At 40.0% G+C, this 15,582-nt stretch overlaps 1 protein-coding gene across 4 annotated transcripts in view; it reads left to right on the top strand.

The window, feature by feature from the left end:
• Positions 1 to 15,582, top strand: part of COG5 (component of oligomeric golgi complex 5) — a 341,375-nt gene that overhangs the window by 283,699 nt on the left and 42,094 nt on the right. For all 4 annotated transcript variants that reach the window (XM_086696940.1, XM_086696941.1, XM_086696939.1 and 1 more), the window contains exons 17-18: positions 5,988 to 6,091; positions 10,303 to 10,540. In XM_086696940.1, coding sequence (XP_086553066.1) covers positions 5,988 to 6,091; positions 10,303 to 10,540 — 342 coding nt within the window. The remainder of the gene's footprint in view (positions 1 to 5,987; positions 6,092 to 10,302; positions 10,541 to 15,582) is intronic.

Genomic DNA, 15,582 nt, shown 5'->3' with positions numbered 1-15,582 from the left:
TAGCTATTTTAGGTAAATCTTTGAAAAATGTATGACACACTTCCCTGCTTTGTAAAGAATTTGTGAGATATAATCTATTCTCCTTTCTCCATTTGCTCTGATAGTCGTTAATCCTCTACTGTTCCTGTTTTGTATTTCCCATAAGTGGGAAGCCTCATGTAGCCAGAATGAACATTTTCTTTGTAAACCATCGTATTGTATACAGGTAGATGCCTGTTTTCCATGCCTTGTTTCACTGGCTAGGAACTCTGGTACAGGGTTGACTACAACTGGTGAGAGTGCACCTTGGTGAGCATTTTCCTGACTTGGGGGAAAGCACTCCATCTGTATTCTAGTGTTTTAAGTATGGTGTTAGATGGCCTTTATCAGGTTAAGCAAGTTCCTTTCTATTCCTAGTTTACTGAAACTTTTAAAAAATATAAATGGCATTTCATCAAATAGTTTTTTCTCTATCTATTGAAATAATCATATTGTTTTACACCTTTATTCTGTTAATAAAATACAGAAGTTGATTTTCAAATGTCAAACCCACCTTAGTTATGATGTATTACCCTTTTTATATATTCCTGAATTTGATATGCTTAATTTTTGTTAACAATGTTTGCATCTATAATCATAAGAGATATTGGTATGTAGTTTTCTTGTAATTCTTTGTCTGATTTTGGTATCAAAACTGGCCTCATTAATTAGGTTTGGAACTATTTCCTCCTATTCTGTCATCTGAAAGAATTTGTGTTATTTTCTTCTCACATGCTTAATAGAATTCACCAGTGAAGCCATCTGGGCCTGTAGTTTTCTTTGTAGGAAGTTTAGAACTACACATTTGATTTGTTTAGTAGGGAAAAGGCTATTTGAGTTACCCGTTTCTTCTTGAATGAGCTTTGATACTTTGTGACTTTCAAGGTATTTGTCTATTCATCTAAGTTACCTGATTTGTCAGAATAATGCTGTACATGATATTCTCTTACTGTCCTTTTAATGTCTTTGGGGCCTCTAGTGATAGCCTTTTTTAAAAAAAATTTTTATTAATATTTGTGTTCTCTTTTCTTCTTCATCAGTTTAGCTATGGGTTTGTCAGTTTTATTGATCTTTTCAGGGAGCCAACTGTTGACTTTCTTGATTTTCTCTCTTTCTTTTTCATTGATTTCTGCTTTTGCCTTTTTTATTTACTTCCACTTGGGATTTTCTTTGCCTTTTTAAAAAAAATATGCCTTATACCATTGATTTTTAGACCTTTTCCCTTCCCAAATAAATTTAACAAGTTATAAATTTCCCTCTAAGTAACTTTGGTTTTGACATGTTGTGCTTTTGTCCTCATTAAGTTTGAAATATTTTCAGATTTCCTTTGCAGTTTCTTCTTTGATTCTTGAGTTATTTAAAAGTGGGGTTTTGGGGCGCCTGGGTGGCGCAGTCGGTTAAGCATCTGACTTCAGCCAGGTCACGATCTCACGGTCCGTGAGTTCGAGCCCCGCGTCAGGCTCTGGGCTGATGGCTCGGAGCCTGGAGCCTGTTTCCGATTCTGTGTCTCCCTCTCTCTCTGCCCCTCCCCCGTTCATGCTCTGTCTCTGTCTGTCCCATAAATAAATAAAAACGTTGAAAAAAAAATAATAAATAAAAGTGGGGTTTTTTTTTAAATTCCAATTATTTGTGGTTTTCCTAGATATCTCATTTTTTCATACAATTCTGTTATCATCAGAAACCATACTCTGTATGATTCCAGTTCTTTAAAGGCTTGAGTCTTGTTTTATGGGCTAGCATGTGTTGTGGTCTGTCTTGGTAAATGAACCATGTGGTTTGACAAAAAAGTCTACTCTGCAGTTGTTGACTATATTGTTCTATAAATATCACTTAAGTCAAGGTAGTGGGAATATATTTAGTGATGTGTTCAGATATTCTGTGTCTCTACTGATATTTTATATAATGGTTCTGTCAACTGCTGAAAGGCAGAAGTTAGTTTTCTACTATGATTGTGGACCTTTTAATTCTGTCAATTCTTGACACCTCAATTTTGAAGATATTTACTACTTCTGCTGAAGCTGTGTCTCATGCATATTTACAATTGTTATGCCTTCCTGATGAACTGATGGTTTCGTCATTGTGAAATAGCCCTCTTTAGCTTTGTTAATACTTACTGTCATGCAGTTTGTTTTATGTGATATTAATTTGGCTACTCCAACCTTTTTATGCTTAATGTTTACATGGTATATCTTCTGTCCACTTATTTTCAATTCCTGTGTGTCTTTATTTTTAAAGTACATCTCCTATAAACAGTATATAGTTGTCTTTTTGTCTATTCTGGTAATCTCTGTCTTTTAATGGGAGTGTGTAGTCCATTAACATTATATAATCATTAACAAGTTTTTATTTTGATATATATAGTTTTGTTTTTTATCCCATTTGTTTGGCTTTTTTTGCTTTTTTCTTTTCCTCCTATTGTTTTTTCTTTTGGATTCTTTGAAAAATTTTTTGAATTCCATTTTAATTAATTTATTAGATTTTTATATATACCTCTTCATGCGATTTTTTTTTTTAGTGGTTCTTCTGGGGATTACCCTATAAATCCTTAAGTTTTCATAGTCTTCATAGAGGTAATTTTGCACCATGTTATGTAAAATATAGAAACCTCTTATTTATGGAAGTACATTTACATCTACATGCATGTAGTGCAATTTGTTTTTAGTTTACAATATCCATTTTTGTGGGGCGCCTGGATGACTCTATTGGTTAAGCGTCCAACTCTTGATTTTGGCTCAGGTCATGATCTCAGGTCATGGGATTGAGCCCCACATCGGGCTCCATGCTGAGCATGGAGCCTGCTTGAGACTGTCTCCCTCTCTCTCTGCCCCTCTGCTGCTTGCACTTTCTCTCTCTCTCAAAATAAATAAATAAACATTTTTTAAAAATAAATAATAAAATATCCATTTGGTTCTTTTTTTACACATTCAGTCACTCTGCTGAGGTTTCCTAATATTTATTGTGAGCATTTCTTTCTTTACCTCACCAAGGTTCCTGCCTAATAATTGTAGAATCTGGGTCATCTCAGGGATGGCAGCTGTGAATTATCTTTTACCTTGAAAATTGATAACATTTTCTAGCTTTTTGTATATGTAGTGATTTTTTAATATATCCTGGATATTGTGAATGTTAATGTTGTGTAGACTCAGTATTTTTTTTACATTGCTCCTGAGTGTTGATGTTACTTTAGTGATTAATCAGCTTGACTGGGCTCTAACTGTACACTGTCGTACCTGCAGCTGGCCATGCCTTAGACCTCAGTCCAGTGAAGCCTTGTTGGCAGCCATTTTTTGTTTGCTTTGCACAGGCACGATTGATGAGTCAGCTGAAGACTAGTGCTGAGTTTAAATATAGAATTAGCCATTCTTCTCTGGCTCTCTCCCATCTGAGGTTCCTCTCTCACTTTCTAATCGCCCTGGTTGAACCAGGGCCCCTTTCCATTGCTCTTTTGGCCTAAAAGACTGCAAGATTTGTTTTCTTTTTTTTTTACTTTCAGAGTTTTAGCAACCCAGCCTTGCCACTGTCATGACGATAGACACTCTTTGAGCCAAGTCACAGAAAATGGAAAACTCACTCTCCTCTGATTGCTTGCTCTAGATTTCCACACCCTTCTGAAAATGCCTGATTTTTTCCCATCTCTACGACTCTACAGTAGGCTTTTTATTGGTTTGTTTTCCATAATTGTTTATAGGAGGATCTGTAGTTAGACACTTCACTCTCTCATACCAGAGTCTTCTTTCTTGAACTCTTGTTCAGTCATTTCTACCATACTCTAAAATCTCTTCTTACTTCTCTGCCCTAAGTGGGCAAAGCATAACCAAAAGCTCAGTGGAGTCACCTGTGTGTAGGAAATCCCAGCTCTTCTACTTGCTCACTTAAGGACAGTCTCCTTAACTTCACTTTAGTTTCCCCATCTATAAATTACTTTAGATTCATCACCTATGAGTTAGAGATTTTAATATTCTTAAAGGAAGGAATAATTGAATTTAAAGTGGAACTATAATATGTGAGGCATATACCATAGTTCTCCGCACATAATATATACTAAATAAATAATCTTACCCCTTTTAGTCCTTCAAGGACTCCTCTTCTTCTGAAAGACCTCAAAATGGCATTTAGCCTTACTCTACAAACCATCCTCTGGTATCTCATTGACTCTTTTGGCTTCATCTTCCCTCTTAGAAGCCAAAGACTACCAAATCTAGTCAAATGTGTCAAGAACTACAAATGTAAATATTTCAGTTCTTTCTGATAGCCCGTGTGAATTTCCTATAAGTCCTTCAAACTCATGTCCAAATCTGAACTCATCATTTCTTCTCTCCATCCCCAAATCAACCTGCTGCTTCTGCAGTCACACATTCAGTTAATAATATCACCAAATCATTAATCACAGTATCTCCAGCCTGTCTCCTTGTATCTATTCCTGTTGCCTCTGATTTTGTTTGGACACTCACCATTTTGCATCGAGACTACTACTGCCTTTAGTCTATTTACCCAGTCTGCCATCCAATGTGATTTTTCCCACATTCAGATCTTTAAACCACATTTTCTCATTGCTTAAAACCCATCATTGGTCTCCCATTCCCTTCAGGGCAAATTCCCAACTCCTTAGCAGCCTACAGAGTATATCTGCTGAGTCTATTTCCACACGGGCAGGCACCTCACACCCTGTCTGTATTGAACGCTGTGCAGTTGAGTGCATCATTTTTCCCAGGCAACCATACCTTTAACGTGTACTCTCTCAGCCCACCTCTGAAATTTGGTGTAGGCAGTACCTTCTGTCTTTCAGATCATGTCAGCTTAAGTGAGGTTTCTCCCATGATCCCATAGCACCCTATAGAGCATTACTATGGCTAGAAATTATCTGCTGTCACTAGATTGTGAACTCCTTGAGGGCAAGCTGTATGCTCTTGCTCAGGCATTTGCTCTGTCTCTCCTTGCCTCCCTGTCTCTCTCAATCCCCATGTACTGTATGTTTACTTTTACCAGAGATTAAGGGCTAGAGATGATATTTAGGAATTTAATGGATACGGGTCCTGTTTAACCTTTTCCGATTTATTTCTATTGTTTGTATGAGCCAAAGCCATCTGTCTTCATTGTGTGTAGTCACCAGTGAGGCATACATAATATACTTACATTTTAGATTTTAAGTGTGTACTGAGGCCCAGTTAATATTTTCACACTAAAAACCCATAACTAAGGCCAAGGGTCTTCCATAATGTAACCGGTGATTATACCTCAGTGTAGAACAGTTTTCAATGTGAGCATTATTGACATTTTACACCAGGTAGTTCTTTGTTGTGGGAGATTGTCCTGTGCAGTGGAGGCTGTTGAGCAGTGTCTCTGTCTTCCACCCACTAGATGCCAGTGGCAAACACCTTGCCCGGCCCAGTTGTGACAACAGAAATAAGAAGTAACACGCCCAGGCCAGAGGCTCAAGTACAGGATGTTTGTGAGAAGTAAGGATAAAGATTGGGAAGGGAGATGATACCCAGTACCAAAAGCACTCCTGCCAAACAGGAACCTAGTCCCGGAAAGGCCTAACTGTCCTGCCCTACAAGAAATACCACATATTTATTATGCTCACTCTGCTGGAGAGCATGCCATGTTGTTCTGGTTGTGTCTGCACTGACAAGAGTCCCTCTGGGTCTTACCTCACTCTTTTCAGAAACTTGGCACAGTGTGTTTGTTTGATCTTTATAAGGGCCACTCCTCAGGGCTCATGTGACCATGAAACTTCTTGAACATTTGAGAGAAGTTGGGGAGTTGAAATGTTCGGTGCTATGTTCCACATATTTTCAGCTTTAAAGATCATTCGCAACAGCAGTTGGGAGAGGAACAGACTTCTGTTGAGTTATTGCAGTTAAACTGTATATAGTCAGAATTCGATATAAAACCTTTGAGTGCTTCTCCCATCTCAGATTTCTGTGTGTTGGTCTTTAATTTTGCCTGTCCTTCCTTTTTCTTTTTAGACGATCCATGTTCTTATGGGAAGTGCTGTGCACCCCTTACTGACTTCCGTGGGAGATGCTATAGAGGCCATAATCATCACCATGCATCAGGAAGATTTTTCTGGGTAAGCACTTCCAACCACAATTTCAGTAACCTTTGCTACATTTGTCTTTCATTGACCCACCTCCACCCTTCTTCCCGAAGTCTCTTTCCACACAGGGCTTGTTCCTCTCATGGCGGGCGTGGCCTCCAACCTCACACTGTTTTATCCATTGTGAGTGCCATTAGCTGATTAAAATTTTTCAATTCTTGTTTGCATCATTGCTCTCCTGCCTTTGAAACATAGAATCATTAACATCTATGGGACTCAGCATAATTCAGGACTTCTGGCAGTTGGTACATCTTCTCTTTCCAAGTTCATCTTTATCCTTACTTCTCGCAAGCACCCTGTACTTGAACTGTGGCATAGGCATGTTATTTCTTGTATAAAATGTCCCTCCTCTGCCACTACGCTGGTCTGAGTCCTGCTCTGGCTTTGAAGGCACGCTGCATCTCAGCTCCCTGCAAGAATGATTTTCCTTTCTCAGAGTTTTGTGGCAATTCAATCTGGTCACGTCACACCCGGCCATCAACGCTTGGGTAGTATTCCACAGCTGTTTCACAAGAGTACTTCTTATCTATGTCATAGTTGTCTTGAGAATAAGAATCATAGGTCCTAACCCAGTGTTCACTGAAATTGTTTTAAGGAGAGTAAAATGGCCAGGACATTATTTATAGAGAGTTTGGAATAGTTATTTGCACATGCTTAGAGTGATTTTTTAACATTTATTCATTTTTTGAGAGACAGCGAGAGCATGAGTGGGGGAGGGGCGGAGAGAGAAAGAGGCACAGAATCCGAAGCAGCTCCAGGCTCTGAACTGACACCACAGAGCCCGACACGGAGCTCGAACTCACAAGCTGTGAGATCATGACCTGAGCCGAAGTGGGACATTTAGCCGACTGAGCCACCCAGGTGCCCCGTGATTTTTTTTTTTAAACTTAACCACTCTAGACTTAAATATTCAAATATTAATATGTAGATATGTGTTTTATATTCCTAGTTCATAGTTACTATTTTTGAATTTTCCTATTTCTATTTATATTCATGTTGTTTAAATATCTACTTTATTAAATGTTCAGCCACTAGTCTAGCTGTTTATAGAAAATTGTATGAGTTCTACACTGTCCTTTAATTTTTCAAATCACTTCTTTCATTTGCAGAGTATTTTTTAAAATTTTTTTAAATGTTTATTAATTTTTGAGAGACACAGAGAGTGAGCGGGGGAGGGGCAGAGAGAGAAAGAGAGGGAGGGAGGGAGACACAGAATCGAAAGCAGGCTCCAGGCTCTAAGCTGTCAGCACACAGCCTGATGCGGGGCTCGAACTCACAAACCATGGGATCATGACCTGAGCTGAAGTCAGACGCTGAAATGACCAAGCCACCCAGGTGCCCCTACACAGTATCTTTTGAAGGGTGAAAAGGTCAGTCTCTGTTTTTAATAATGACATGAAGCACAGAAGGGTGAAGTGGATTATAGGCAAAAGACTATAATATTTGGAGATAGCACAAAACTGTTGATTTAGCAGTATTTGGAAAGAAATGAATTTTGTTCAAAGGTGATCTGAAATGTTCCAGTTAGACTGATTATCAATGCCTCTGAAAAGGAAACAAAAATGAAGGCTCATTCTATAAGAGCAATCAGATAATACTTCAGCAGCTGTGTTGGCGAGCCACAGCTTGTGCCTGTAGATAACGGATTAGACATTAAAAGCTGGCTCTCCCAATAGCTACATCCTTACTAGTTTGCTTAAATGCTAGGGAGCCAGATTACCACTGATAGGTTGCCATGAGTACGAAGCATTATTTTAATGTGTATGACACTGTCCTTAATTTGTTTTCTCAAATGGCTTTTGATGGTTCCATTTAAGCCCTCTCTCTATATATGGCAGACATTTGAGAGTCCACTGATAGTCGTTTTCCACATGTGTCCTTGTAGGAGTGTGGAACACTGTTTCATGGTGCATTTAAAATTGTTGTGCCATGACAGTAATTTTCTCACTTTCTAGAACTTTGTTATTAGTAATTCTGTCATGTCATTCCATATATGAAATGTTTGGCTTATATGAAACATAAGGTAAGGTTAGATTAAATTGTTCAAGAAGGAAAATTCACTTTTATTGTAGGGCCAGCCCCCAGGAGTCACAGTTGGAAAAATAATAGTGACCATCTGCTCTTTGAAGCCCTCTATACCTATTTTAGGTACAAGGAATAAAGCAGGTTAACCTTGTCAGCCAGCCTTATGTGGAGTGTGGTGGGTTACAGAATCCCTCTGCTATTTAAAAAGTAATGCTCAACCTGGTTTCCTGGTATTTGAAATGTATTTAATAGGACCAGTGTCTTTCTTTCCAAATTAGATAAAGCTTGAAACATAAATGTCTGATTGACATAGTACATTGACTGAAATTCTTTTATTTAGTGTAAAATGGCTCCTGTCCAGTTATAGCTTTGCATGGGGGAAGGAAGGCAGTAAAAGTAGGAAGACTCTAGATCCTGAAGCGATGGATGTGCACCTCTGATGGGCGCAGAGCACACACGCACACCAAAAGTCTTGGTGACATGAGGATGAATGTCTGCCACTTCTCAGGCGTGCATTCGGTCTACCCTCGACTTGTGCGTGCAGCTCTCACTGTGAAGGCCCTTCAACTTCTGCACTCTATCAGTTGAAAATCTCTTACCAAAAGCTTTGGGGTAATTGGGAAAACTGAGCTTTAGCGATGGCCAAGCCAGTTTTGCATTCTAGTAAATTTCAGTCAGGCTTCTAATCCACACTGAGAACTGATAATACCTATTTCAAAATTTTGTCCACTGGATCATTTTACTTACATTGACACGTGCTTAAGGAATTTGTTTTAGTATTTTATTTTCTAATCCTCATGGAAATAATTTCAATTAACCAGATTAAAATTCTTGAAATACTACTCTGGAGGAGTACTAAGATAACAACAGTGCTTTTGATAAAGCACAAGAAACTATGAAAGAGATTGGTGTCCTTGTTTTTTTCCAACCTTGACTTTTGAACTGAATGCAGATAGGCCATGCAGTGTCTGAATCTGGCAAACCCATACCCCACGTGAAGATTGCCCTCACTTACTGAGGCCGTCTCTGCACTCGTACCCAAGCAGCCCTCCACCGTGTGACACTGCATGCGGCAGCATTCCACCATGCCCCCCAGTGGCCTCGCCTCAGGACGTTCTGTCTTATAACCAAACAAAATCTCTTCCTGCCAGAACTTAAGACTGGTTTCTCTATTTCTGTCTACTTCTAGAAATAGAAGACCTTTGGTTAGTATCCTCTGATAATAACCATTCATTGCTGTCTTTGAAGATAATGAAGTTCACCTTATTCTCTTGCTCTGGGCACTTGAGTCATATCTGTTGTTCTCTAGACCGTTGCCACTCTTTCTACGTCATTCTCAGAATATGGGAACACTCGTTTTTTGAAGAAGATTCAGCACTTTGTAGCCAATGATCTCATTGGTTAGCTAATTAATATCAGGTGATTTCTAATTTGGGTATAATTTCTTTCCTATAAATATTTCACATTCTTTTAATATACTCCTTAAAGAGCAATTATAAACATTTATAAATTATAAATAGTATTTCATGGAGCATCAGCTGGCATCATCTGTTGATCCAAATTAAAGCCTTTGCAAACCTCATCATCTGGGAGGAAAAAATTGCATACCATGTGTATTGTTACATAACCAGCTTCACAGTCAGAAATCTACTATTCGGCTGATCAGACTAAATAGCACAGGAGCAGAAATATCTTTGCCAAGCGTTTGTTTGGGGCAGGCAGTGTTTTCTGCCCTTACAAAGTGTAAAATGCTATTTCAGGCTTCATTATTGATTTATTCACTAACCAGGCAAAACTATGAGTGGATGAAGATTTGTAAAGCTGCGAAGGACCTTGAGAGGTCAGAGAGTGTATAAGGCACTGTGTGAATCATCCAAGACAGATGGTTGTCCGTTTCATTCTTAATAATCTCTAGATAAATGGATTCTAAGATTTCTTCAGTAATCTTCCTAGCATCTTAAAACGGCTTTTATAATTTAAACGTTGTTTTATGCTCTTTAACTCTTGGGAAAAATAAACAATACCTTTTTTACCATTGAGGGAAAAAATTCCATAGGACTGAAATAGCAGGTGACGGGTTGATGGGGCAGGGGTGGGGAGCGGCAGGCAAAAGTTAAATACTGACTGTTAGTGCATTGCCTGTTTTCTCCCTTTTGCAGGTCATTATCCAGCTCAGGAAAGCCTGATGTTCCTTGTTCTCTGTACATGAAGGAGCTTCAAGGTTTCATTGCTAGAGTTATGAGTGACTACTTTAACCACTTTGAATGCTTGGATTTTGTCTTTGACAACACGGAAGCTATTGCCCAAAGAGCAATTGAACTTTTTATTCGCAATGCCAGTCTCATAAGACTTCTTGGCGAAGGTGGGAAGGTACGACTTGCAGCTGATTTTGCTCAGGTAAATTGATGCATAGCTACAAAGGGGGAAATGTTTCAGCCTCTATATTACCTATTTATTGAAAGACTGAGTATGTGTTCTTTTACTGCTTTAAAGAGTTGAAGCTTTAATAAAGAAAAATAAATTCATTTAAACTGAATTGGTAAAAAAAAAAAAAAAAGAGAGAGAGAGAGAAGAGTTTAGACATACTTTCATGCCAGATATTTTTTCTTTATTTAATAAAAGAGTCATCACTCGTATTTGAGATTTCAAAGTTAAGGTGAAGTGGTTCATTCCACATTACAGAAACATGTCCCATTTTTCTGTAATGTAGGGCTTTCTTATTATTATCCTATGAGATCAATGTTGATAAGAGTAATTAATTAATTTTGCTGGAAAATAATATAGGCAATGAACTGTAAAGGTGCTGCCTGTTGGCACGTAAAGAGAAAAAGCTCCCAGCATGTCTGTAATCCTCTAGTGGCCAGCTCAGTATTCCAAGACAATGTTCTAATTCACTTAGATGCACACTGGACCATCTAGATAAAGGGTCTGATTATTTGGTCTCTTTCTGTTGAACAGAGTACCTTTCTTGTGTATGGCCAGGTTTGAAATCATTCCAGGCTCTCGAACCATGATCACCTCTTACAGAAAGGGTTTTTTCCTTTTTCCTTTAGACAGATTTTTTGGAAGCCTTTCAACAATATCAGAGGCAGAGAAGAAACCCCTCAAACATACAGTTGAGTTAAAAGATTCAGAAACAGATCATTCATATTTACATAGTATGTCAAATGTGAACTCATTTTTTTTTTTTAATTTTTTTTAATGTTTTATTTATTCTTTTTTTTTTTTTTTTTCAATGTTTATTTATTTTTGGGACAGAGAGAGACAGAGCATGAACGGGGGAGGGGCAGAGAGAGAGGGAGACACAGAATCGGAAACAGGCTCCAGGCTCTGAGCCATCAGCCCAGAGCCCGACGCGGGGCTCGAACTCACGGACCGCGAGATCGTGACCTGGCTGAAGTTGGACGCTTAACCGACTGCGCCACCCAGGCGCCCCAATGTTTTATTTATTCTTGAGGGAGAGAGAGACAGAGCATGAGCGGGGATGGGGCACAGAGAGAGGGAGACACAGAATCCGAAGCAGGCTCCAGGCTCTGAGCTGTCAGCACAGAGCCTGATGCGGGGCTCGAACCCACGAACCGTGAGATCATGACCTGAGCCGAAGTCGGATGCCCCACCGACTGAGCCACCCAGGCGCCCCAAAGGCAAACTCATTTTTCAAGCCTCTCCAAGCTGTTAACTTTACTAGTCTAAATAGTTATTCAGATGGGTTGTTCATAGTTTGCCAGATCCCCCCTGCTTATAAAGATAGTCAAATTTTAATGTCCTTATTTATCCCTGTGTGTATCTGGGGACAAGTCTGGGTTCACTATTCCCTTGCTGAGAAGATGTGCACTACTTGTACGGGGGTGATTGTCAGACACTCCCTTGTACCTGATAGAGGCACAAAAGGGACCAGGTACATTATCTCACATTTCAAGAGCCAGACTCTTTGCATACGAATTGGGCCAGGATTAGTCATTTTCATCTCCACATGATTTGGAGACCACCAGACCATAGTAAAGAACCTTCTTTGGGGAATAGGCCTTTAGTGGCGTAGGCATAGAAACAGAAGTTAAATGTTACCATTCGTGTTGCTCCTTTGACCTTTTTCCACTTTCATCAGCTTCGTTCTCATGCCCTTGCACACTTTGTTTTGTTGTTACAGGTTAACACTCCGTGTTAAGGATCGTACATAAGCAGTGTGTTACTTGTCCCTTACTGGCTCCAGGCCGCTGGCTGGACTGAGGGCACAGCCGTGCACCAAGTCCTGCTCTTGTTAGAAACACCCTGAGCTCTACTCAAATGGGTGTCTGTTCTCTTTCCCCCTTTCCTCCAGAATTTTGTTTTTTCTGTTCCTGTCCTCTTGGCTCCCTGGGGCTCCCTCCCCCACCGGTTTATTTGCATTCTGCTCCAGCTGGTCCTTGAGTCACTTTCCTGGAGGCTGCACTGCAATCAGAGTGGCCAGGAGCAGAGAGAGACAGCAGAGACCGCCAGGATGAGGGCGCTGCCTGCTGCGCCGCAGGCTTTTCGTTGCTGATTTTTATGTGATGTTCCCTTATGAGTCTTGAAAGATGGAGAGCATTGTCCTGTGACCCTTGCTGCCACACCCAGCACCTGCTCCAAATGCAAGGCAGCCGGGGGTGGGTTGACTCCCACCTTCCAGAAACCACATCATTCACAATTTTATTTGGCATTTCTTCTTCCTTAAGACATGTCGCCCAGTAAACCAAACCTTTTCTCAGCTCCCTTCCCTTAAGATCAGTGAAACTCATTAGTCGTTATTACTAACTAAGGCTCCAGGACAGCCTCTCTTTTCCATTTCTTAAATATAGAAGCAGCAGCATCTACTCAGCGTGAGGTCTGTTTCCCTGACTCCTTTGTTCCCTCCCGGACTGGACTGTGCATGTGTCCCCACTTCAGAGCATCCTGCCACCCAGCTTGCATACAGTCCCCACCCTGTGGGCTGTGGGCACAGGAGAGACGGGAGGAAGCCCTATCAGAGTTAATCACGTTGTGCCTAGTAGCTTTGGCTAGTGATATCCAGCTACACCCCCATTTACAAAAATTACAGCGAGTTGGGTTTAATTTGACCTGGTTTCTTGCCACACCTGCAGTTGTACGGTGCTGTGCCTCAGCTTTCTGGATCATATTTGATCAGACGTGTCTTCCTCAGAGAGTCAAAACACTTAGAAGGCATTACTCTGACATTTGTATTCATGACTGGCATCAGCTGGGGACTGGAAAGCCTTTTGACTGCCTCGTTATTGAAAGTTCTATCAGTTTGTATTCAAAATGAAACAAAGCCATCGAGGCCACTGGAATCAAGAACGCACAAATCCTCTCTGGGTTTTAAAAGTGTTCTTGTGATAAAAGTGCCCACTTTTCTGGCATAAAAAAAAAAAAAAAAACCAGAGAAGAAGCTCAGGAAGAGACCCATAGGAGTAGGTTAGGGACTGCTGCCTAGCTGTCATTCAGTCTGCTTGCAAAGACAGATGATGGTATGTCTTAAAGATTTCTTTAGGAATCCTAACCTGTCCCCTCTGGCACTGTTGCACAGGTGAGAGGGGGAGTAGTTGCCCAGTGCCATCTGGAGGGTTCGTGGTGAGGGAAGTACCCGACATGCAGCCTCCTTAGGAATCAGGTCACGGGCATGAGGTGGTTTCCTACAGGTAATTAATTCCCTGCTGTGACCACATGCTCTCTGTGTCTACAGTAATCACACAGCAGTTCTAAAACACTAAGCTTGTTCAAGGCCATTGGGGTCTGCTGACTCAGAATCTCTCCAGGGATTTGTCTACACTGCCCTTTGAAACACACACTTCCCTCTGCCCCTCAATATCCTTTCTACCCTGAGGGAGGGGATGGCTAGTGGAATTGGCATTAAATTATTTACTCAGTGGTCCTCCTAGCAGTATTCTATTTATAGGTCTTCTGGTGCCTTTTAAATATACATATACATATACATATACATATACATATACATATACATACACATACACATATACATATACACATATATATACATATATACATATATATGTGTGTGTGTGTGTGTGTGTGTATATATATATATAGTTTTTTGGCCTGAAAATATAAATTTAGAAAAGAAAACAAAATTATCAAGATTTCCATTCCAGTTGCCTTTTCCCCTGAGCAGTGTCAGGCAGGAGAGCGGTAGGAATATCCACAGATGCCCTGTGGTTAACCAAATGTCTGCAGTGGGTATGGAGCGGCCCTGTAATTAGTTCACCGTGCCTGCAGCTGACCGCTCGCCTCCTCTGAACCAGAGAGGGGGGAGAGAGAGGCGTTTGAACATGCCATTTGTGCATCCACAGCTAATTGCAGAGTCACCTCCTCTAAAAGGAACACTCCTGCCCTTTAGAAACATGGCCTTTATTGTTTAATGGAATTCTGGCAAAAGAAAATGGTTTTCAGTAGCCTAGAGGTCCTTTGTTTATTTTAAACATTGAATAATTTTGAAATTGTCCCATGGCATAGAAATCTCCTGTATCATCATAGATTACACAGCAACTCAAGGTCTTATTCTCTTATATTGTAATTTTTCCCTAGCTACTTAAATTTGCTTTAACATTTCATCCTGCTCAAGTGCTAAGGCAAAGGTTTTTTGGTTTAATCTTTGAAGATGGTGAAGCCCAGTAGGGTAATTGAAAAAAATGACAAAAATGTTTCATGAAAAATACTTCATGTAATCTCAGTGTGTAAAAACCATCACACACACACACACACACACACACACACACACACACACACACACGTATATGATTGGAATTACCAAATCAGAGATCCATGATAATAGCACTTTTACTTTGTGCTCAGTGTAAAATAAATGCCACATCCTGAAGGAAACCAGTAATTCCATCAAGTGAAGAAACTAAACAGGTCCCAAGGACTTACTGTCTTGTTTGAGAACACTGGCTTCAACCTGCTCTGTTTTGCTTTGTTGGCAAGAATCCTGACTTTCTTAAACCATGAGCTTCTCCCTTTTCATTTACTTAATTTTCTGTATTTTAGAGAGTTTTCTAACCATGTTAAGGTTTCCCTCTAGGACATAGGGGGCATATTCTGTGTCTTCTATATGTTAGGAGAGAAATTTCACCTGCTCCACCTAGAAATTCCACTAGTTCCCCTCAGAACCATCTCCAGGAAGCTGCCCTCCACTTCCCCCATGACAGTCAATTCATACATTTGGTATCACACTTGTTATTTTGCTTAGTAATAATCATGTGTATGTATATATGTATATGCAGTATATGTATGTGTATGTATATGCACATACAGCTTTTTATGATTTTGATGAGTAATAATTATATTGTTTAAAGATGGGGCGCTTAGGTGGCTCAATTGGTTAAGCATCCGACTCTTGACTTCAGCTAAGGTCATGATCTCACAGTTTGTGAGATCGAGCCCCGTGTTGGGCTCTACGCTCACTGTGCAGA

Source organism: Puma concolor, chromosome A2 (assembly GCF_028749965.1).
Source record: "Puma concolor isolate L17-30 chromosome A2, mPumCon1.1.hap2, whole genome shotgun sequence".
NCBI classification, from domain to species: domain Eukaryota; kingdom Metazoa; phylum Chordata; class Mammalia; order Carnivora; family Felidae; genus Puma; species Puma concolor.
Note: the sequence above shows the minus strand (reverse complement) of the source record. Positions and strands in the feature narration are given on the sequence as shown.